Raw genomic sequence first — 22,690 nt, forward strand, 5'->3', positions numbered from 1 at the left:
GGGTTAAGCTCCTTTTTGCTCGACATCACCAACAAAGCCAGATTAGGCAGCAAAGTAACCAGACTAATATTAACATTAGTGTAACTGGTCCAGATGTTTGAGTGTAAAAGTGATATGCACCGGAGTTTCGTATCCTCCACGCAGCATTCCCAGCCTGTGTCCATATTTCAGATTGTTCTGTTTGTGGATAAGTTGGTATCATTAATTATTGATTAAGTCTTAATCTCTCTGTAACGTTAACGTCAATCAGTGTGCATCACAAAGTACAGCTTTAAAAGCCATCTGGTCCTTCAAGTTATTGTGTCCCCACAAACATTTTTTTTCTGTTTCTGTTGTTTTGTAGCATGTTTATATCTGCTGGTGTTTTCTTAGATCACACCTACAGGTGTTAATGTTTACATGTTCACTTATCCTTATTAGGATAATCAGGATAAGAGAATGAACGTGGACTCTGCTGTTCTAAGTTGAACAGCAGAGTGCAGCTCACACCTGTACTTCCTGATGAAAGGCTCAGCGGCTTTATTCAGAGGAGTTTGGGATCAATCACACTAACTCCGGTGTAACATCTTCCACTTAGTTTGGCACTTTTGCAGTAAAATATTTTCTACAATAATCCGTTTGATGTGTCAGCAACACCAGAGAACATGAAATCATGGAAAACTTCTTTATTGACTTAAAAAACAAAAAGACAACATAATATTAAATCTTCTGAACGTTAATATTTACAGATTTTTTATGGACAGTAAACACATCAGTGTTTGCTTTCTTTTATTTTTAATAAAAGACGCGTTGCTTTTTCATTGGATAAGATCTTCTGACTGGTTAATATCAGTCTTCCGTTTCATTGGCTGCTTCTGTCTCAATGGGTGGGGCTTCATCCTCTGAGCTGGTCTGACGTGCTGCTGTCCGAAACAAATGCATCAAATCCCGAAACCTGCGGGACACCTGAAGACACGACAAGAAGTTAATAAAGTGAGCAGTTGACAAACCGACCAATCATGCTGGAAGAACACTGAACAGCCAATCACCTCGCTGGGAGTCTTGTTGCCGAGCAGGCTGGAAATGGCCTGAAATGTGTTCTGATTGGCTCCTTCTTGCTGACATGTCTTCAAGATGACCCGGTCTGCTTCTCTGAAAAATAAACAAACAGTCAGGCCTTCCATAGGTGCCTCCTAACTCCTTTTCCTAATCACCTTTCCTTCGTCGAGGTGAAAGAAAGTACCTTGTCCACAGGATCACTTTCTCCCCGCTCGCAGTCAGAGAAATGTTTTTGGCACAGACAGGGAGGTCAGGAGGAAGAGGAGCTAACCGAGGAGGAGTGCAGAAGGCTGCAGACGTGGAGGAAGCTGTAGTGGAGGGCGAAGCTACAGAGGAGGAAGTAGAGATCGTGGAGGTGCAGGTAGAGGTGATGGAGAGGGTCACAGGTGGCGGTTGCAGTGTCTCCTCTCTCCTGCTCCTCTTTGCTGCTGGGCTCTGTTCCTTTTTCCTCTCCTCCTCTTCTTCCTCGCCCTCCTCTTCCTCCTCTTTTGTATCAGCCAGTGGAAACGAGCCTTCCCATGGTGCATCACACCGATCTGTCAACACAAACAATAAAGTTATTTAAAGCAAACACGCACCTGTCTGCTAAAGGACCAACAGAGGATCGTGTGACATACCTGGCAGGGGACTGTCGTCGCCCCCCTTCAGGTCCAGGTCTTTGTTAGCTGGTTCATCATGGGTAGCACTTATCTGAGAGTAGAGTGGGTCCAGACTCTTCATGGCCCTGGACACGCCCCCTGAGGTCTAAAGGAGAGATGAACAGGTAATTCAGGTGTAATTCTTTCTACGCGTTTCACCCCTGGTGAAACATACAGACATACCTTATTGCCATGGCAGCGGGTGCATCCTTTCCTCTTGTGTTTCTGGATCTTTGAATCACGACAAGGGCAGACCCAGTCTTTATCGGACCAATCACAGCCCTGCAAAGAATAGTGTAAATCTGTCCAATCACAGGGTTGAAAACAGTAACAATGTAAATCTGACCAATCACAGGGCTGAAAACACAGCTGCTCATTGTGACAGGACGTCAGCAGAAATAAGCAAACAATCCTGGATCCCGACTTCCAAAAGATCTGGAGTCATAACGGATCCAGATTTCCAAAAAAACAGACGTGGAATCTGACTTTGGAACGCTGTGGATTGTGTTTTTCTACAAACGACCTGGAGTACAGCTCTCCCCTAAAAGATTGATAAAAAGGAGCAGAGACAGGAAATAATCTGACCCCCTTCAGACCTTGTAGTTTCTGTGAGAGTCCATCTTCCTTCTCTGACGCCGGTTTGTCATTGGTTGGATCTTATGTCCCTCCTCTTCCTCTTCTAGTTCTGGCAACGTCACCTCCTCAAACCCGCCACTGGCCCCGCCTCCTGAATTTTGGCTGACGCCCTCTCCACCTTCCAACCCGCCGCCTCCATCTTCTGGCCAATGGGTTTCTTCAAACTGTCCAGGATGCGCTGGAGGTGGGCGGAGCTCGTCAAAAAACACCCAGAATTCAGCTTGTAAATGGGTGTGGCCTTTGAGCAGCATAGACATCTGAGCTTTGAGCTGAAAACATGAAACAGCTGAGATTAGCACAGGTTAGTTCCACCTGTCTGGTTAATCTGGTTCAAAGACCTCGTACCTCGTGGACGCTGGTGGGACTGAGGTCCTGGCCTATCTGCAGAGCTTTGATGATCTTCTGGTAATGCGACGGATTGTCTCCAAAGCTGATCTCCAGCTGTCGAAGGAAACGGCGGCTGCGCTCAAACGCCTGCTGCTCGTCGAACTGCAGAAGCATGAAGAGTGAAAACACCGTTAAATTCTTGTGACCTGCGAATGGACGGAGGCATGACGTGAACTCGTTGTTACTGAGCTAAAAAGCTGCAGTGATATGGATACTTGCACGGAGCACATGAAATGAGGCACGGGGACGTTTGTTTATTCAAACTGCGCCGCTCGAGTTCTGCAGCACACCGCTGACATGCAGTTTTTTTACTTCCTGTTTAAGAATCCATAGTGCTTTGTTCTGATGCTGGAACGCCATCTGTAACTGCACGATGGCAGACTGAGTGCGTGCACTCATGCCCCAGCTCGCCCGAACAGATGGGCGCAGTCCAAACATGCTCGAGCATGGCGGCCTGTACAGAGGAAGCAGTTGCGTCAGCCTCTACAGACATTCACTGTCCTGCTGGCAGCTACGGCAACTCTTAAGGTGGAATGCTTCGCTGTATGAGCTAAATCAATCGGCGCACCTTAAAAAAAGAAAACGATTGATGATTCTTGTCTAAGGAGCTTGGAAAGAAAAGCGTCTGGACTTCTTTAAGTTGCTTGAAGACATTTCACCTCTCATCCGAGAAGCTTCTTCAGTTCTAAGAGTCAAATGTGGAGAGTCCCAGATTTAAGCCCTGTGATCAATGATACTCTAAAGAAACTCTGCCCTTTGTGAACATGGAGATAAAAGGAGCGTCATCCTTCAGCTGTTCTCTCCTCTCATTAGGAAACTCTTCAGCCTCCTAACAGGTTCTCACATGAGGGGCTCTGTGATTGGCTGAGGCTGACTTTAACTTTAGTCGGAGCTTTAGGGATTAGAGATTTGTAAAAACACCAGTGTTGGGTAAGTTACTTTAAAATAGTAACTTAGTTACATTACTAGTTACTTCTCTCAAAAGTAACTCAGTTACTTCAAGTTACTCGTTACTTTCAAAGTAACTAGTTACTAGGGAAAGTAACTTTGATTTTACTCAGAATTTTCTTGTTAATGTGTTGCTTCCATAACTTTGCCAGTCTTCTAGCTTGCGTACTTGCCACAAGTGCACTGTGCCACCTACCAATAGAAAGGGAAAGATAATGTGCATATTTCCACGAGAGAAATCCCACGCCTGGACCGTCATTGACTACTGCCATGATTCTAGCCTACGTCACAGCGTCATGTGCGCCTTTTACATCCAACACAAAAACTGCAGTCGTGGTGCTTTCGATTGTACTCAGAACTCAGAAATTCTGCCTTCTGAATTGGAAGATGTAGGTTAGGGCTGCTCAATTAATCGAATTTTAATCACGATTACGATCTGGGCTTTCAACGATCATTAAAAATGACTGAGCCGATTATTAGCACCTCCCTCGTACTTTACTCTCGCGCTGCTCCGTGTGGTAAATCGAGTGCACCGCTCTCCATTTCGAACACGCGTCACAACAATTAAGAGGACCCGAGGGAAGCTCGGAAAGCTAAGCAGAAGTTATTTGGAGAGGAGAGTGACTGCTGTTGGTTGAAAAGAGAGGTAAAAAAAACAAAACTTCAGTGGTGTGGAAACATTATGGGTTCGCGGAGTCAGACGTGGATCAAGTAGACAGTGTGTAAACTTTGCTAGGATGTAGTAGCTGCACCACAGAGCAACACTGCAAAGTTCACTAAACATAGATGTTTACATTTTTCATTTATTTCTTATATTGCAAACATTTGCACTGTTATCAGTATTTGCACACTATTTTATATTATTTTTTAAAGTCATTATTCAACACATTGTTATTGTTAACCCTTTAAAGCCGGTCAGAGCAGCACGCTCCGTTTTGCCTAACCATTTTTAAATCCCTGTAGAACCTGAACCATGTAAGCTAGCGCAATAATTTGTTTTGCATATGAAACCGGAGGAGTTGTACTTGCATCTTATGCCATCAGCTTGTCCTCGGTCATGGTTTCCTTCCACATAAAGCTTTGCAAAAATTGCATAAAAAGCACTTGCAGCAACAAAAACATAATATTCCAGAAACACGCTTTGCCGATCCATCAGCTGTTCTTAACACTTCCCACTTTGAAAAAGACGTCAACAGGAACTATCGCATTTCCTGCCCGAAACCAGAAGTGATGTCATTTTCGCAGAAAATCTAGTTTTTTACTTGTAGGCCTTAAAAGCCTATACTAGTGTTTTTATAAGTCATGTTTGACTTTTCTGAATAGTTGCTGGGATGCTTAGGACTCATATTGCACTGCTGGAAATAGTTTATTTTGATGCACCTGCTGTTTTCTTTGCAAATTTGCAGCATAGGATTGTTTTTTTGTTTTTCCTGCAGTATATAAAAATTGCTGTATCTCCAAAATAAAACTATGAAGACACTCAAAATAAATTTCCTGTTGTTGTAAACTATTTTTTGCAACTTTTTTTGTATTTAAAGTTTTGAGGGATAAACCTCTTAAATTTCTCAAAGTAGAAATATATGTAAAAAAACAAAAACTATTTTCAATTTTTTTGTAGTTTATTGCACTTGTTTGCAATTAATGTTGTTACTATGGACTTAATGCATACATATTATTAAAATATGGGCTATAACAGTTGTATTGATGTATAGCAACTTGAAATGCTCCCACAAATGGCACTACAGCATGTAAAAAAAAAAAAAAAAGCTCTGGCGGACTTGGTTCTATGGTAGGTCTTAAAGGGTTAAATAAATATCGTCAAATAATTGTGATCTCAATTTCAGTGAAAATAATCGTGATTATCATTTTTGCCATAATCGAGCAGCCCTAATGTAGGTAACACCAGACTGCAGATTAGCTGCATACAGGGCTGGACTGGGACAAATAAATCGTCCCGGGCATTTTGACTAGAGACCGGCCCACCATTATAGGAAAAATCATAAAGCCTTTGAATGAAAATAAACACTGTTGTGACAGTGATGTACACTGTTTTGATGGTATATATGCATCGATCTATCAATCGTTTGTTGTAAGATTCAGATAATTATTTTTTAAAAGCGAGACATTTTAAATGAGAATAAGAAAGAAAAGTATTTCTTTGTGCCCCCCCTCTCCCTTTTAATGCCCTACATGGACCCCTGGCAACACTTTGCTAGATCCGCACCTGCACAGTTACCAGCTGTCAGCTGCTTAGAAAAGGATCCTGGTGTTATTTGTCTCTCAGAAACAGTTCATAACTTCCCTTCAACTCATTCATGTCACCTAAAAGGTAAACCTGTTTCTCCATCACAGCTCTGATGATCCAGTAAGGACATCTCCTGGTTTCATCTTCATGTTTCCCTCTCACCAGATAACCAAACCGACATCATGACCAGCAGCTTTACAGCTGTGGCTCCAGCAAACATCAGCTGATACTAGAAATTAATATTAAATAAATTCTAACAACAGCTTAAACGTGCTGCTGTTGTTTAGCGCGACATCCGCTGGTTTCCTCTTTCGGCGCAAAGTGAGCGATAAACAAACAAGAGAGCCGATCAGCTGATCACTGATCAGTTTTCATGATTGAAGTAGAAACGGGAGAGGGAGGATGAGAGGATGAGAGAAGAAGAGGCAGCTGTGCAGCAAAGACACAGAATAACTCCAGCTTTGTGCTTTTTTCATTGTAGCTGAATTACGGGACAAACTGTTCCTTTTCACCTCAATAAGAAACGCGTAATATTTTCTCTGAATACCAGACGGGACGGTTGGCAACTCTAATAACTTATGAACAAAATAAAGTTCAACATCAGTAACTTCATAGCACCACCCAGCTGTATAGAAACTCCGTCATGCTAGCTGGCACGCAGTACGGAAAAAGTCAGCATAACGAAAATAAACTGCACCTAAACTTGGTTCATATCTGACCCAGAGAGACTGCAGGTCATAACTTCTTACCTGAAGTTCAGTTCACACTTGGACCGGCGGCCGCCTCGGGTCTCTTTTCCTTCTGCGTCCCTTTTCCTTCATCCACCTGCTGGCCTCCACCACTTGCTAATGTTACTGAATCCGTGGAAGCTCCGCGATGCCACCACACGAAGTAACGAGTAACGAGCCTATCTAAATCCCAGTAACGACTAACGCGTTCCTGATTTTGGCTTAATAACTAGTTACCGTGCTCGTTACCACAATAATAACGTAGTTACTGTAACGCGTTACTTAATAACGCGTTAGTCCCAACACTGAAAAACACATTTTGAATTCATCACTTGGAGCCTTTATGAGGAAACTTAATGAACATGTAGCTGATGCTGAAATGCAATTGTGTGGGTTGCCATGACAACACCAGAAGCCAGCGCCTGAGATCGTTATATTGTTTTGCTTTATTTAGTATTCATGTTTGTGTACACTTACAGTGGAAAAGGATCATCTTTGAGTCCAGTGATACATTTTTTCTTACAAAAGAAAGTTTCTGTGAACATGATTGTGGAGTAGTCACCTCCTCCGGAGTCACAGGAACAACAAGTTGTGAGCGGCAGAGACAAGACTGACTTTTAGGGCTCTTCAACTTTTCTACTGCTGGTTTACAAAGCGTACACGGTAAAATTATGCTTGTTAAATTGTTAAGCACTTGTGCACTTTGTTAAAAGACATAAGTGTCTGAAACAGATGTTGTATGTGCCAATGGTATTATTTTACTTGCTTCTAGTTTTCATGGTGCTCCATGATTGTGAGAGGAAATAAAAAAGGAATTGTGGACATCAGTAAGAAGCGTGGATTTTTTTTTTTTTTTTTTACCAGAGTTGATACAGAACACCTTGGGCTGTCATCAACAGGAAAACCAGCGAGTTTAACTCCAATGATAAAAACCACACGAGCTGCTCACCAGTCCACACAGCAGCGCCTGGTCAGGATGCAGAAAAGCGGCGAAGTCTTGGAGGAGGTCTGTCCGGTTTCCCAGGATGCAGCGCAGTTTCCTGAACAGCTGCATCACTTCCTGTCCATCTCCCACCTGCTCAAACTCACTCAGCAGAGACACAAACTCCTCCACCTGCTCAGGTACATCATGCAGTGCCTCACGCACCTGTCGACACACAGGAGGAACATCATGAGCCCACATGTTCTAAGGAGAGATGGTGATTACTGTTGCCATAAAAACAAACAAAGTGAAGACCGGCCCCCTCGTACAGACTGTACGAACTTGAACGAGCGCCACGCCACGCCACGCCAGTAAAATCAAATGTCACTATTAAAGGAAACACCAACTCCACCACCTATATTTTAGGTATCTTATTCCACAGTTTTTCTAATTTTTCTATGTAACTTTGCACTGTCCACTTTCTGCTGTAACAAAAAAATTTCCTACGTGTGGGACTAATAAAGGTTATCTTATCTTACTTTTACTGCCCTCCAGTGTCCGTGTGGCGGCACTACAGATTCCACTTACATTGCCCCATCAATCTTTCCCTCTCATTCACCCACAGACGTCGTGCTGCTGTGGTCACTCCTCCTAGCTCCTTCTAACACGCAGAACAACGAAAGCTAGACACAAATCCCAGGAGACGCGATGCGGGAGTCATTAACGATGCTGTTGTTTATGATCCTCAGAGATTACAATGCTAACAATAATCCATGCAAACACGAACCAAAGAGCCCGAAGGGAAGACCGGACACGTTGCACCGTTTATGTGCCGAAGCAAAAGCAGCTGAACATCAATGACGTTCTCATCCAGGTGATGATTCACAGGTGAAACCACAAACATGACCACGAGCACAGTGTGTGGTAAATTGACTGATTCTTATATAGCGCTTTTCTACTCTCCTGGAGTACTCAAAAGCGCTCTATACAACACATTCACATTCTGATAGGCACTGACTCTAAACTGAGTGCTTTTCTAACGACATTCACACTCCGACAGATGCATCGGAGAACATCAATATCTTCCACAAGGATATTTGGCATGCAGACTGGAGGAGCCAGCGATCCACCAACGTTCCAATCAGTAGTTGACCTGCTCTACCTCCCACATGGTGGAGGGGTGGGTGGAGACCTATCAAGTGATCATTCACTAAAATCTGACCAATCCTGCTGGAGGAGCAGCCACGAACGTTTTCTCATTTATCACAAGAAACGCAGGAAACTGAAAGGAGGTTCGGAGGCGATGATGTCAGCGTCTGGAGAGACCACGTGTGCAAAGATGGGAGCTCAGCAAACAGCGGGACGATTTAACGTCCATTGCTCACCCTGCTGAGGTAACTCTGTGCAAACGCCATGTCTTTGCTCTCTCTGTGCGGGTCGTTGTCCAGGATGTTTTCGTCATACAGCAGCAGCAGTTTGGCGCCATCTTTGCTGTGGCGCTCCTGACGGCTCCTCCTGAGGCCACGATGAGGTTGGCTTCGGCCTGCAGAGATGACAGAAAATAAGAAACACGAAGTATTCGGTCACAGATGGCGAGTGTTTTAAACGGTGTTCAGACGCAGACCCACCTCGTCCTCGTCCGGGACATCGCCCCCCTACTCCTCCAGGCGTCCGCTCTCTGGACGGCGTCTCCTCGTCTAAACCCGCTTTTTTGCTCCGCCCCTCCCCTGAGTCCTCTCCTTTTGGCCCCTCCTCCTCTTCCTCTTCCTCCTCCTGCGACCCAGGAGAGGTGGGAGAGTGCTCCTCCTCTGAGTCGCCATCTGTACAGAGCCGCTGCTCCGCCGCAAGCCACGTCAGCTGCTTCATTGTCTCCTAAAGGTCAAAGGTCAGAGATTATCCAAACCCTTGGCACCTCATCAGCATAACTTTTCTTTTCAGCCGTGCTTTTAATATTTTTAAACAAATCCAAACGCCTCCTCGTGAAAACAGATTTCACTGCCGAGAGTTACCGATATCTAAATCAGTGAATACCAATCATTCACAAACGTCTCCCTGAAGACGTCGGTCCTTCAGTTTGTTTTGGTTTACTTTAAAGACCAAACTGGTCTTCATTAACGTTCATGTTTCTTCAGACTGTGTCCTCTGGATTCAAACCCAGCCAAGGGTTTGGTGAGGTTTTTCTCAGAAACACCGTTCTCAAACCCACTGAGCATCATCCTACTCTTACTTAAACTTGATCATGCTGTTGTAACCAGTGATGGTTATAATGGCGTTACAAGTAACGGCGTTACTAACGGCGTTACTTTTTTCAGTGATGAGTAATCTAACTAATTACTATTCCTATCGTTACAACGCTGTTACAGTTACTAACAAGAAAATGCGGCGCAGTCCGTTACTATTTGTCAACAAACAGATGGTTGAAGCTGTGAGATGTGAGAGATTAGCGTGTTTGGAGAGTGTAGTTAATGTGTTGTCTTGTGTAGTTAGTGTGTATCGTTGTGGATAGTTTTGTGTTGTGTGTCAGAACAATGAGGCGACTGCTGTCTCCAGGTAGAAACAGGAGTGACACACCTGCTGCTGTCAGACCTGCAGGTATCAGGCTGTGATGTTCTCCTTTATATTGGACAGAAATTATTGTTTTGGAGAGGCACAAATAATTTGTGTGGCATTTTACTGAAGAACAGCTGATTGTTCTCTAAATAGTTTGAAATGGTTATTTAAAAAATCAAGGTAAAAGGTAAATGGCTGCAAATAACTTTGTTTGCAAAACTTGTGCATAGGATTTTAAAATTGGCAATTTATATTTGCATTTAAAGTTATGAAATATGATTCATTAAACATGTTTGTGGTTGTTACAGTGAAAATATCACTTTTTCTACTCTGATTTTATATTTTTTGTTTGATTTTAGATCAATTGTGTTAATACAGTAGTCAAAATGAAAACACAACTGTAAATTCAGAGACGTGAGGTTGTGCTGAAAAGGACGATACCAAACAAAGTAAATAGTTTTTAAAGGTGAAATGTGGAGGGAAAATCAAAAGTAGTTAAAAATGGTCAATTACACCCTGGACCCCAGAGGGTTAAACGTTTTTTAAAGTAACGCAATAGTTACTTTTCAAGTAATTAATTACTTTTAGAATATTGTAACTCAGTTACTTTTTTGAAGAATTAACTAGTAACTATAACTAATTACTTTTTCAAAGTAACTTGCCCAACACTGGCTGTAACACAAATGTCCATTTTAGGATCAATAAAGTCTCTGTCTATCATTTCAGCAGCTGTTTGTGCTGATGAGCTTCTACTGAAAGGAAAGAAATTTAAAAAATGTTTTCTATTCAGCTTCAGTTTCTGCCTCAGACACAAAAACATGAGAAAATCTTTAGTCTTTGTTTCCTCAAACCTGAACTTTTCTCTCTGTGTCGGAGTAAAAATACATGATCAGAGACAACTTCTGACCAATGAGGAGGCCGGCAATAAAACCCGTTTCACTTTTATTTAAACATCACCAAATCACAACAACAGCTGCCTCAAGGCGCTTTATATTGTAAGGTAGACCCTACAATAATACATACAGAGAAAACCCAACAATCATATGACCCCCTGTGAGCAAGCACTTTGGCGACGGTTGATCTGATATCCTCGTGTTGGTGTTGTTCCCAGATCATCATACTAAATATTGTTCCAGGATCAACATTGCAAGTGACCAATCAGAATGTTGTGACGTCATACTTTTGCGACTTCGGGAAAATAATAATAATAATAATAATAATAAAAATGGATTGGATTTATATAGCGCTTTTCTAGGCACCCAAAGCGCTTTACAATACCACTATTCATTCACTCTCACATTCACACACTGGTGGAGGCAGCTACAGGTGTAGCCACAGCTGCCCTGGGGCAGACTGACAGAAGCGAGGCTGCCATATCGCGCCATCGGCCCCTCTGGCCAGCACCAGTAGGCAAGTAGGGTAAAGTGTCTTGCCCAAGGACACAACGACCAGGACAGAGAGCCCAGGGATCGAACCGGCGACCTTCCGGTTACAGATGCGATTCCCAACCCCCTGAGCCACGGTCGCCCCACCACACGAAAAACCGGCGTAAAACAAAAAACTGTACTTAAGCTGCGTGAAACTGCCTCTGTCCGCCGATCAACGGACCCTGACCCTAACCCTTTAATAAACAGTAAGCAGAATTGATATTGTCCTTGCAACATTGGAATTTCATAAATGCATGAATGGCTTGGCGCGCAAAGGAATAATGTCACAATAATGTGATTGGTCACTTGCAATGTTGAACCTGGAACAACATTTTCATGATGGTCTGGGAACAACACCAGCACGAGGATATCAGATCATCCCTTTGGCGACAGTGGGAAGGAAAAACTCCCTTTTAACAGGAAGAAACCTCCAGCAGAACCAGGCTCAGGGAGGGGCGGGGCCATCTGCTGTGATTGGTTGGGGTGAGAGAAGGAAGACAGGATAAAGACATGCTGTGGAAGAGAGACAGAGATTAATAACAAGTACGATTGTAGGGTCTACCTTACGATAATAAGCGCCTTAAGGTGACTGTTGCTGTGATTTAGCGTGAGTAGCGGTTTAATTACTGCCAACATGAAGGCCTGCGGTACGTAGCCATTAATGAGCATAAACAACACCACTAAATCGCAAAAGGTGGAAACTTTTAAGGTAGACTTTCTATCTACCTGTAACTCTGGAACCGACAGAACAGACTCCTCTGATGCTGATGACATCACTTCTTCCTCATCTTCATCCTGTGTGAGGTCATCAAAGTCCTCATCATCATCATCATCTCCATGCCGGTCCTGATCTTCGTCCTTATCCTTCCCTCCACTGTCGTCTCTCGCTCCACTCCTCTCCTCCCTCTGTCTCCCTTCCTCTTCCTCTCCACCCTGCTCATTCTCACCTGCTTCGCCTCCTTCTCCCCCCTCTCCTCCCCGTCCCCACTGCTCCTGCTCCTGACCATTGTTTTCTCCTCCATTCAAACTGACACCAATAACAATTGCCTTTTCCTCCTGTTCCTGTCTCTGCTCCTCCCGCCTCTCCTCTTCTTCCACATCTCCTGTACATGACGTCAGGCTGAGTGTTGATACCAAGACCATGCTCTCCTCTTCCTGCTTTAGCTTTTCCTGCTTAGAAAAGACCTCTTCCTGCTGCCCATTGATTGGCCCGTGGATGTGATGCTCCAAAACATTTTGGGGGGAGGTGGGAGGAGCTGGGGGAGTCCACACCATCTGGAGGAGGAGGCAGCCCGGCTTCAGTGTGTTTGTAGTGCTAGGACTTGTGAGAGAGGGAATGGGCAGTAGAAGTGTCGAGGGGGTGGGGCTCTCCTGTGCAGACACGGTATGTGGTGTATTTTGGCCAATAGGAAGGCAGGACTGCATCACCTTGGCACACACGGGGTGGGCGGGGCCTGGATGAGCAGCAGTCAGTGGGACCGCTCCAGAGATAGAAGCTGGTGCCAATGGTAGGGCTCCTGACACAGCAGTGGGGGCAGAAAATAACGTGACACCTGAAACAGGTAAAAAGCGCATGTCCACCTGTTTCTCTCCGTGTGGCTCCACTGGCAGATCCTCCTGTGCTTTGGCGAGTGGCAGCAGAGATTCATTATGAGCCAGTGCGAAGACGCGCCTGTGGGTGCGGGGGCGGGGGCGGTAACTGTTGATATAATTGGGGTGGAGCCTGAGAGTGCAGCTTGGAGGAAGCCAGGAGGGGTAACGGGCATCTGAGCGGGTCTTCTGGATGCTTGGGCGACTGTTCTGCAGACGAGAATAATGGGATAACAATCTGTCCCTCAGATTATGATGTTTGAGCAATACTCGTATAGCAGCGCATGAAACTACACAAAGTTTCTTTTTGTTATAGTTCTGAGACACAAAATCTGAATCAACAGGTCACGCTTAAAGAAAAACTTTAGATTGGAATTGGCTGGCAGGTTCAAACTGGTCCTTTCAAAAACTAAACCGGCAAATTTTGCTCCCAGCAGATTTGTACCTGGGTCTGAATGGATGTAGACAGAGCCACACAATAAAGGGGAATTCTATTATAGGTGTGGATCTGGATCACGATCGGGATTAGCTGTTCAAACCTTGAGCCAGTTTGGCATGTTTTCACCATCTCTGTCCACCGGGGGGCGCTGGTCCTCCTGCTGGACTCTGCTGCAGGCGAGTGGCAGCGGCGGGACGACGCCCTTCGTCACAAATGTCTGAAAAGAACCACAAAGTTGGGCCCCGAGTCATTCATTTGAAATGTAACGTTCGCTAATGATGTCACACGGTGCATAGTGAGGTCACTCTGATGTCACCTTGATGACATTGTCAGGTGCTCTTGGGCTGCTCATCTCTCTGACGTGCTTCCTGAAGTTCCATCGACTCTTACAGAGCAGGTATGAACTGATAAGCTCGTCGGACTGAAATGCTCCCTCGAAGTGTTTCAGGCCGAGAACGATGAGACTGCACAGAGGCATGATGGGAAATATGTTTTTACTGAGTTCAATGAAGAACAGAAGCCATAAATTTACACAAAGTGCATGTGAAAAAATAAAATGTAGGAAGTGTGTGTTTTTTACCAATCCTCTCCTGGCGTGTATAATGTTCTCAGGTTCCTGCTGTGGAGGGCGGGGTCTAGGCTACAGACAGGAAGTAGTTCTGGGTATAGGAACACGGGTCGTGTGGCGAACAGCCAGGCGGTGTCGGCAGGCAGCAGAGGGAAGGCAAGACCTAAACAGAACCAGAACAAGAATCTGAACCTGGATCTGTTTGGTGCATCAAACATGGCTGACAGGTAGCTTGCCCTTACTGTTGGTTGCAGGGGTCATCTGGGGGAGCCAGCGTCTGGAGGCTCGAGTGGGAGGAGCAGGTGGAGGCTCGTCCCTCTGCTCCACCTCGTGCAGGAGGTCCAGTGCACCCTGCAGGTTACATGCCCTGAAACAGCTGAAGGCGCAGCCTTGCTCCTGATGGTGGGCGAAGTGCTGCAGCTCCTCCTGATAGTGGAGGTGCTCATTAGTGCTGGTTCAGTTTCATCTTATTCACACAGCAACAAGTCGCCTCAAGGCGCTTTAAACTGTAAGGGCTGGGTTTAAAAAAATAATGAATTTCCTGATTCAAATCTATTTTAGTCTGAATAAAGCGATCTCGATTCTTTAAAATCCTGAATCGATTGTTAAATATAAATGTATTTTATCACAAATTCCAGAATCAGCTCAAACAGGACATGAGAGCAGAAACACAGAGCGTGGATCGTCCACAGACGCGCCGTTGGGGCTGAAACACACAGATTCTGCAGGTTTCGTCTCTCTGACCAAAACTGACTGAACCAGCAGCCAAAGAAGCTCAAACTTCACGTTTGACAAACATCGTCATGGATTCTCTCTGACTTTGGCTGTTTCACTCCCCACACAGCTCTCTCTCCCTCAGTCCACTCAGAGACCAGTTTACCATCAAATCTCTGTTTTCTGCATTATTCTCTGCTTATCACGCTCTGCTACTGTGCTCGGTGCTGTCGTCCTCTGACAGCAAAGCCTCATTTCTGCTGTTTAAACTGAAGACATTTAGACTTCAATGATTGCTCAGTTGTGATCAAACCTCTGTGACTCTGCTTCACTCCAGCAGCATCAGGTCATGTTCACATGTTGATTCATGGTTTTCTTCAGTTTTTGATCGACTGCAGAATATTTTTAAGGTTCTCTGCTATAAAAAGCCAGGACAGGAACACCTGCTTCAGACACAAAGACGTCTGCTGTGATGGTCACACCTCTGATGAAGTCTCACAGTGTCAGCTTTGTTTTATAGATACAAAATATGGATATGTGCTGATAGATGATCAGAGTTATAATATTTCAGACTGAGTCTGAATCGAATAGAAAATCAGTAGAAATCAGTAACGACACCCAGCCGCAACTGTAAGGTAGACCATACAATAATAGAGAAAAAAAACCAACATATGACCCCCTATGAGCAAGAACTTTGGCGACAGTGGGAAGGAAAAACTCCCCTTTGACAGAAAGAAGCCTCCGGCAGAACCAGGCTCAGAAAGGGGCAGGGCCATTTACTGTGACTGATTGGGGGTGAGAGAAGGAAGACAGGATAAAGACATGCCGTGGAATAGAGACAGAGATTAATAACAAGTAATAAGTTCAAGAGCTGAGGAAACGCCCACCAGGTAAGTGCCCACTTGCCCTGTTCAGCTATTGTAGGTATAATTGAGAAGTGTTTACTGACCAGGTAGCGTTTGGTGATGGAGGCTTCATGATTCAGGGCAGCAATGTGGCGACTCAGCAGGTGAACCTGCGTCAGCAGTTGCACATGCTAGGAGAGAAAGGGTCACATGATATCAGGCAAACACACCTGGAGAATAAGTGGGTGAGACAGGTAACCTTCCATACCTGCTGCAGCTGGTGCTGTAGCTGCAGTTTCTGGGTGTGGTCCAGTTGGAGGGAGGGGCCAATGCGACGAGGCAGCACTAAGACAGAAGCAATGGTATTGTGAGGTTGGGTGGGTGTGTCCTTCAGAGTTGAGGAGAGGTGATTGGTCGTGTCCTGCAAGGCTCTCCGCTGCTGCTGAGCTTCGTACTGCTTTCTGACCGTCTGCCGCCGCTCTGTTAGCATGTTGGCTAACGGTGCCTCAAAGCTACGGGCAGCAAATGGAGACACTGTAAGCGAGCGTGTATCACATATTCTGAAGTCTGATACTTAGCCACCGAGTATTTCACGTGTAAGTAGGTGGAGCATCATAGACAAATTGTTTCCTCTCAGCGTGACTCTTCTTCACAAGATCTGTGTGAAGAAGCAGCAGCAGAGGACACTAGTCTTCCTCCCGACCCAAACAGCCACAGCACTTCTCTGCTGTGCCGTCCCAACGGGAGGCAGCACCGTGCGCCACTCCTGTGTGTGTGTGTGTGTGCACAGGTGTTCACCTCACGCCTTGAAGTCTCTTCATACATGTTCAGATCACAGCAACTATGATGAAACCACCTTTACATCATATAATCTTGACATCAATGATACAGAGTCAGAATCAGAAAAACTTTATTTATCCCCAAGGGGCAATTAACATACAACAGAGCAGCATGACTTTGAAGATAAGCACAGGGCATAAAGCCTGTGAAGGTTCTCAGTAATCCAGGTCATTGCAGTCTAAGAAGCTTGCAAAGAAAAGCGTCTGGACTTCTTTAAGTTGCTTGAAGACGTTTCACCTCTCATCCAACAAGCTTCTTCAGTTCTAAGGTCAAATAGTGGGGAGTCCCAGATTTAAACCCAGTGGGAGTTTCCCCCCAAAGAGGGACAAAAGGACCCCCTGATGATCCTCTACCTACATCGGAGAGACCAAACAGCCACTTCACCAGCGCATGGCACAACATAGAAGAGCCACCTCCACAGGACAAGACTCAGCAGTCCATCTGCATCTTAAGGATAAAGGATACTCTTTCGAGGATGCCAACGTTCGCATTTTGGACAGAGAGGACAGATGGTTTGAAAGAGGAGTGAAAGAAGCCATCTATGTCCACTGTGAGTGACCATCTTTGAACAGAGACGGGGTTTACGACACCAACTCTCTGCCATCTATAATCCAGTTTTGAGATCCTTCCCAGACGCCTTAACGCCCACTCACATCCTGGGCCATCTGACCTCAGGAATTCGCATGATAAGGTGGGGCCAGGTTTCACAATGAACACACCCGAAACTCTGGCTGATTGGGACCCACACCCAGTTTCACACCTTGTCTCATGTGATTAGAGGATCATCAGGGGTCCTTTTGTCCCTCTGTGGGGGGTTTCTCCCACTAGGTTTATATCTGGGACTCTCCACCATTTGACCTTAGAACTGAAGAAGCTTCTCGGATGAGAGGTGAAACGTCTTCAAGCAACTTAAAGTCCAGACGCTTTTCTTTGCAAGCTCCTTTGACTGTCGGCTTACATCCAGAGTTCTCTGCTGCTTAAATTTTTTTTGTTATGGAAAAAAGACAGGGGTGTTGGACAGATCTATATTTAATTTAAATGAGGATTTACTTAAGTCATCAAGAGTTAACGGTTTTATGACCAAAATTACATTTAACCAACATGAGTTTATTCAAATTTTATTTGCAAGTCCAGTTTGGGTGATGAAATTAAAGATAACACAAGGGAATAAAATAATGCACATTCATGAACGACATCTTTACCTATAGATTTACTTTAAGCTTCATTTCCGACAGATTATGATTAATCATAAAAACTATTTTAAGTTGGAGATGTGAACTTACTTCGAATTATTTATGTTGTAAACTATTAATATAAATCAGGTCACTTTAACCTTGCTGAACTGAGGTAGCATGTTTTTTTTGGATGAAGTGGCCTAATCTGAGTTTTGATCATTTGTTGAATGATTTGACAAGCAGTTGGGCACTATTAGTTTTAGTTCTCCTCAGGGGAAAGTTCTGACAAAAGCTACACCAGAAAAACATGGAGGGTTTGGATAATTGCAGCCTGTCGGTTCTGAAAGGTAGGCCAAGCATATGCATATTTATGCAAATTAATGTCTAAATGAATTTTGTGTTGCACACACTGACAGTGATCCTACATAGAATCAGTTTTATGTTGTCAGATCAATAATATATTTAATTACATTTAAATGTATTTGACAAAATGACCATTTGGAATAGTTTCCTTTTTTTAACAGTGAAATGTATACATTTAAAGAGATGTACAACTTTTATATTTCTGACAGTTACTGACTTTTATTTACAGCTGCCAACATAGATGAGGTGTTGCTCCACACCCTCAGTAGGGATGATTTAAGGGACCTGCTTCCAGGGCCTGAAAATTTTATGAGGAGGAAACAGTTGTGGGCTCATGTTCACAAAGAGGCAAGTTTTTCCGCTTTTGATTTAAAAACACCTAGCACAACACATTTTGTTTAGAACTCCTGTAATATAACTATTTTCGTTTTCTTTTTTAGGATGAAACTAAAGAAAAGGCGTCTCATGGATATCTCACCATGTGACCAGGGAGAAGATTATGATGCAGATTCAAGTGGTGGATCAAACATGCTAGTGTATGTTAGTTTGCCCCCTAACATACACTAATGTGCCACAAACAGGACTTTAATATCACCAACCATTCCCATGTTATTACCGTGTATCCACATAAATGGCCCACCCTGTACTATTGCACCGTGAGCCTAAACCTGCTAGTAACTTGTTTCAGTAGACTTCTTGATGCATTCTCAATCATCCAGGGAAGTAAATCTCCAAAAAATTGATTCTGTTCATCTGGACGTAGCGTTTTCTGGGAGAAACGTTTCGTCACTCATCCAAGTGACTTCTTCAGTCTCAGCTGACTGCAGGTTTCCCCAATCTTATAAACAGTACATTTGCAAAATGACTGAAACAGCCCACTGAGGGAACAATGGTCTGGGAGGTCAGTTCCTTAATATTAATTATGCAAATTCTCATGACCATTGATCAACAACCACTGACCAAAACCCACTGATCAAAGACCTCTGATCAATGGCCATGAGTACCATTCACAGAGAGTTGGGGAATGGCTGCAATCACAGCATTGTAAGACTGTGACAGATGTAACCTTAGGCCCCCTCCTTGATTCAGAGATGGTCTTTCCCTTTTCATGTAAATGGCCTCCTTGACTCCACGCTCAAACCAGCGTTCCTCCCCGTCCAGGATATGTACATCATCATTGAAAGAGTGTCAACTACCACCACTTCCCCTGCCAGTGGCGGACTCCCTCAGACATTGGTGCGTTGGTGGTTCTTTGTGTCCGGGGATGGGCGTCCAGGTACACACCGGCTCACTCCTTGGCGGCCGCTTATCGGGGCCTGGAGCCTGGGGCTCGCTCGGGCCACTTCGGAGGTGGGGTGCCCCCGGCCTCTCGGCCTGGGGCTCGGTCACTCAGGCACAGCTGGCTGCCGGCGGAGCTCACGGGCGCGTCACTGCAACTCCCCCTGGCTTCTGCTCCGCGGCTGCTGAGTGAGCCCTCATCTGGGACTCTCCTCAGCTCTTTCTGGGACAGTGGCGCGGCTGCCCCTCTGTTGGTCTTCCTTGGTCTCTTGTGTTCTGGGGGCCTCTGGATGTCTGGAGTTTTGATCTCCTCCATACCTGCTTCATGCCCTGGAGGACGGGGCTGTGGCCCCCCCACACCCTCTAGCAGATCATTACATGAAGGAACCTTTTAAATACAAGCGCGTCCATGCTCACAGGTGTACACACGGGTGATCACACCCACAAACTACACCCTTTTTGGCTCCTACCTCAACGCACACTGTTCTGTTGATCTTATGTGCTGCACAATAATGTTTAATATTTAGTATTTACTGTCATATTCCCATATATCATTGTGATGTTGTTTATTCTATTACTCTTGTTCTCTTCTGCTTGCTTTCTTTTTTCTTTCTCAGCAGGTGATCCAGGTGATTGATATATGTGGGTTTTTTTTTCTGCCCGTTCTGTTGGTTTTTGTCTTTTGCCCTTCTCCCCCGTCCCTCTTCTCAGCTGTTTCTCTTTCCCTCTTTCTTTCTCCCCTTCTTTCCCCCAGTCAAGTCTGTCCCGTATTCAGTAAGTGAAAATAAAATAAACAATAAAAGGTGAATCAAATGGACCATTACGGCAAGGCTGGGATGGTCAGTTTGGTAAAGTAAATCCGTTGGGCATCTTTCTTTGCCTTTAGACAATAATTCTGATGCAAAAGAGCCAAACGGGACAGGCCAAAAAAAAAAGAAAAAAAAAAAAAAAGGAAAGAGTGTCAACTGGCCTGTAGGTGTAAATAGACTGCAGAGTCCTGGCCTGATGAGGTAGCTCTTCTGTGTTGTGCCATCCTCTTAGCCAGAGGTTGTTTGGTTTCCCCGATGTATAAATCCTGGCAATCCTCCTGCACTTAACAGTGTACACTATGTTACTGTTTGTGTCGGGGGACCCGATCCTTGGGGTGGACCAATTTTTGGCGCAGCATGTTTTGGGGTTTAAAAGCCACAGAGACCCGGTGTTTAGAAAAAATGCAACTCAACTGCTCCAATACTCCTGGGTATGGGATGGTCTAGCCTTCAGATTAGCGTCACTGCTGTCTCGGTGGAGTTTAATAAACTCAACTCTATCTAAAATATAACAGGACACTGGTGTAAACTCTCGACCATCTCACACTTCTGTTTAATTTTTCCTGTTTTCTGTCTGACGTTTATTCAGCTGTGTGAAAAAAACCCGGGGGATTAGTAAAGTTTTATTTTATCTAATCTAATAACTTTAATCTCAGCCAAACCGATTTACTCACGAACAAATAAATGGTAAATGGCCTGTATTTGTATAGCGCTTTACTAGTCTCTAAGGACCCCAAAGCACTTTACACATTCAGTCATCCACACATTCACACACTGGTAAGCTACATTGTAGCCACAGCCACCCTGGGGCGCACTGACAGAGGCGAGGCTGCCGGACACTGGCGCCACCGGACCCTCTGACCACCACCAGCAGGCAACGGGTGAAGTGTCTTGCCCAAGGACACAACGCCCGAGACTGTCCAAGCCAGGGCTCGAACTGGCAACCTTCCACTTACAAGGCGAACTCCAAACTCTTGAGCCACGATCACCCCGGAGAGAGCAGCTGCTGCCAGATGTTCTAAACATCAGACTCCAGCTGCTTCTCTCTGTGGTTTCATGAAGCTCCAGATGTTTCCATGGGTGATGCGATTGTGGTGATATTTTAAATTTTTTTTAAAAACTGTTTTTTAACATGTGTTTGTATGTTTCTAAGCTGAGCATCATGCACTGGGATGCAACTATCAGTACCGTAAAGCCTGTGGCACGTTGAACTTAGGGCCAGTCTGTGACGGGGGCTCCTCTTCCTCATGCTCCTCCTCCTCAGCCACCACCTCTTCTTCTTCCTGGAGCTGCAGAGGAGAGGAAAACAAGAAAAAGTTTGAAGCTTCGCCCACATACTGACGTTAAAGACTAATCCTGTGAGTGTAAAGTGGCATCGAGTCAAATTTGCGGAAACAAAATAAGAACTCACAGTTTCAAAGAGTTCTTCTAGCAGCTCATTTACTTCCTTCTCTGAAAAACAAGACGCAGAATTCACAGTGAGGATTCTGACACTCTCAAAGCTCCGCCTCCTCCTAACTGCACATCACTTACTGGTGATCTGCACAGCCCGGTCCGTCCTGTAGTCCTCCAGGTCGGGTTCATCCAGGTCCTCTGGGAAGTTGTACTCGGGGTCGTCGTCATCTTCGGCCTCTTCTGAAAACAAACATCAGCTGTTTGCCGTTAGACAAAACCATAACCTTCCTTTTCAACTCAAAAACATTTTTCTGAGCTTGTTTTCCATTTACGACATATCAATAAAGTTTGTCCAATCCTGGATGTTCACCATCAGCATGCTTCAGCAGCTTGACTTTTAAAGGTTAAAAAAAAAAAAAAAAAAAAAAAACAGGTTCACAATTGGTAAATGGACTGATTCTTATATAGTGCTTTTCTACTCTCCCGGAGTACTTGAAGCTCTTTATGCAACATGCCACATTCACCCAATCACACCCATTCTCGCAAGGACTTTGTCTAAACTGAGTGCTTTCTAACGACATTCACACACTACAATGGATGCATCGGAGAGCAACTTAGGGTTAGGATACTTGACATGCAGACTGGAGGAGGCAAGGATAAAACCACCAACCAATCAGTAGGTGACCTGTTCTACCTCCTGAGCTACAGCCACCCCACCACATTTAAAATTTGAAGCCTTGAGCAGCCAGCGCCATCATGACCTCTAACCTTCAAAGTCGGGGGCCATTAGGCCCTGCAGCCACTTTGCCCAATGGCGGTCCTCCTCCCGCTGGGCAGTGCTTTCATCGTACATGTCGGCCGTTATGTCAGGAGGCAGAAGCTCCGCCTCCAGCTGACCCAGAGGTACGTCTACCAGAGGATGCTTGGAGCGTGTGCGGTACGCCAAACTGCTGGAGCCATTATCAACGCCACCATCAACATCAGATTTCCTGTCCAGAGACTGAAACACACACACAGGTGCAAGATCAAACCAGACGGGACACATCACAGGTATTTACCCCCCATCCTTTTAATAAGGTGAGAACACAAAGTCTGATATCACACAGGTCCTTCAGTAACAGGAAGTGTTTAAAAAGAGTTTGATATGCTGTTCCC

General features: G+C 44.8%; 1 protein-coding gene across 2 annotated transcripts in view; it reads right to left on the reverse strand.

Annotated features, from left to right (window-relative positions):
• Positions 1 to 650: 650 nt before the first annotated feature.
• Positions 651 to 22,690, reverse strand: part of gon4lb (gon-4 like b) — a 28,269-nt gene continuing 6,229 nt past the window's right edge. The window contains exons 10-30 of one of the 2 annotated variants that reach the window (XM_086312754.1): positions 22,304 to 22,535; positions 21,674 to 21,772; positions 21,552 to 21,592; positions 21,329 to 21,429; positions 15,944 to 16,187; positions 15,780 to 15,866; positions 14,359 to 14,542; positions 14,129 to 14,279; positions 13,865 to 14,012; positions 13,649 to 13,765; positions 12,246 to 13,319; positions 9,171 to 9,414; positions 8,928 to 9,085; positions 7,570 to 7,767; positions 2,658 to 2,801; positions 2,273 to 2,581; positions 1,860 to 1,958; positions 1,656 to 1,782; positions 1,223 to 1,574; positions 1,029 to 1,131; positions 651 to 945 (exon numbers count right to left, since the gene is read on the reverse strand). In XM_086312754.1, the coding sequence (XP_086168880.1) occupies positions 829 to 945; positions 1,029 to 1,131; positions 1,223 to 1,574; positions 1,656 to 1,782; positions 1,860 to 1,958; positions 2,273 to 2,581; positions 2,658 to 2,801; positions 7,570 to 7,767; positions 8,928 to 9,085; positions 9,171 to 9,414; positions 12,246 to 13,319; positions 13,649 to 13,765; positions 13,865 to 14,012; positions 14,129 to 14,279; positions 14,359 to 14,542; positions 15,780 to 15,866; positions 15,944 to 16,187; positions 21,329 to 21,429; positions 21,552 to 21,592; positions 21,674 to 21,772; positions 22,304 to 22,535 (4,329 nt within the window). In that variant the 3' untranslated portion in view covers positions 651 to 828. Of the gene's footprint in view, positions 946 to 1,028; positions 1,132 to 1,222; positions 1,575 to 1,655; positions 1,783 to 1,859; positions 1,959 to 2,272; positions 2,582 to 2,657; positions 2,802 to 7,569; positions 7,768 to 8,927; positions 9,086 to 9,170; positions 9,415 to 12,245; positions 13,320 to 13,648; positions 13,766 to 13,864; positions 14,013 to 14,128; positions 14,280 to 14,358; positions 14,543 to 15,779; positions 15,867 to 15,943; positions 16,188 to 21,328; positions 21,430 to 21,551; positions 21,593 to 21,673; positions 21,776 to 22,303; positions 22,536 to 22,690 lie in introns of both variants that reach the window. The other variant, XM_086312752.1, reaches the window with a different exon arrangement.

This window comes from Aulonocara sp. 'chitande type north' Nkhata Bay, linkage group LG11 (assembly GCF_057382095.1).
Source record: "Aulonocara sp. 'chitande type north' Nkhata Bay isolate Kocher_YH1m ecotype deep benthic linkage group LG11, A_spYH_male_GT1.1, whole genome shotgun sequence".
NCBI classification, from domain to species: Eukaryota; Metazoa; Chordata; class Actinopteri; order Cichliformes; family Cichlidae; genus Aulonocara; species Aulonocara sp. 'chitande type north' Nkhata Bay.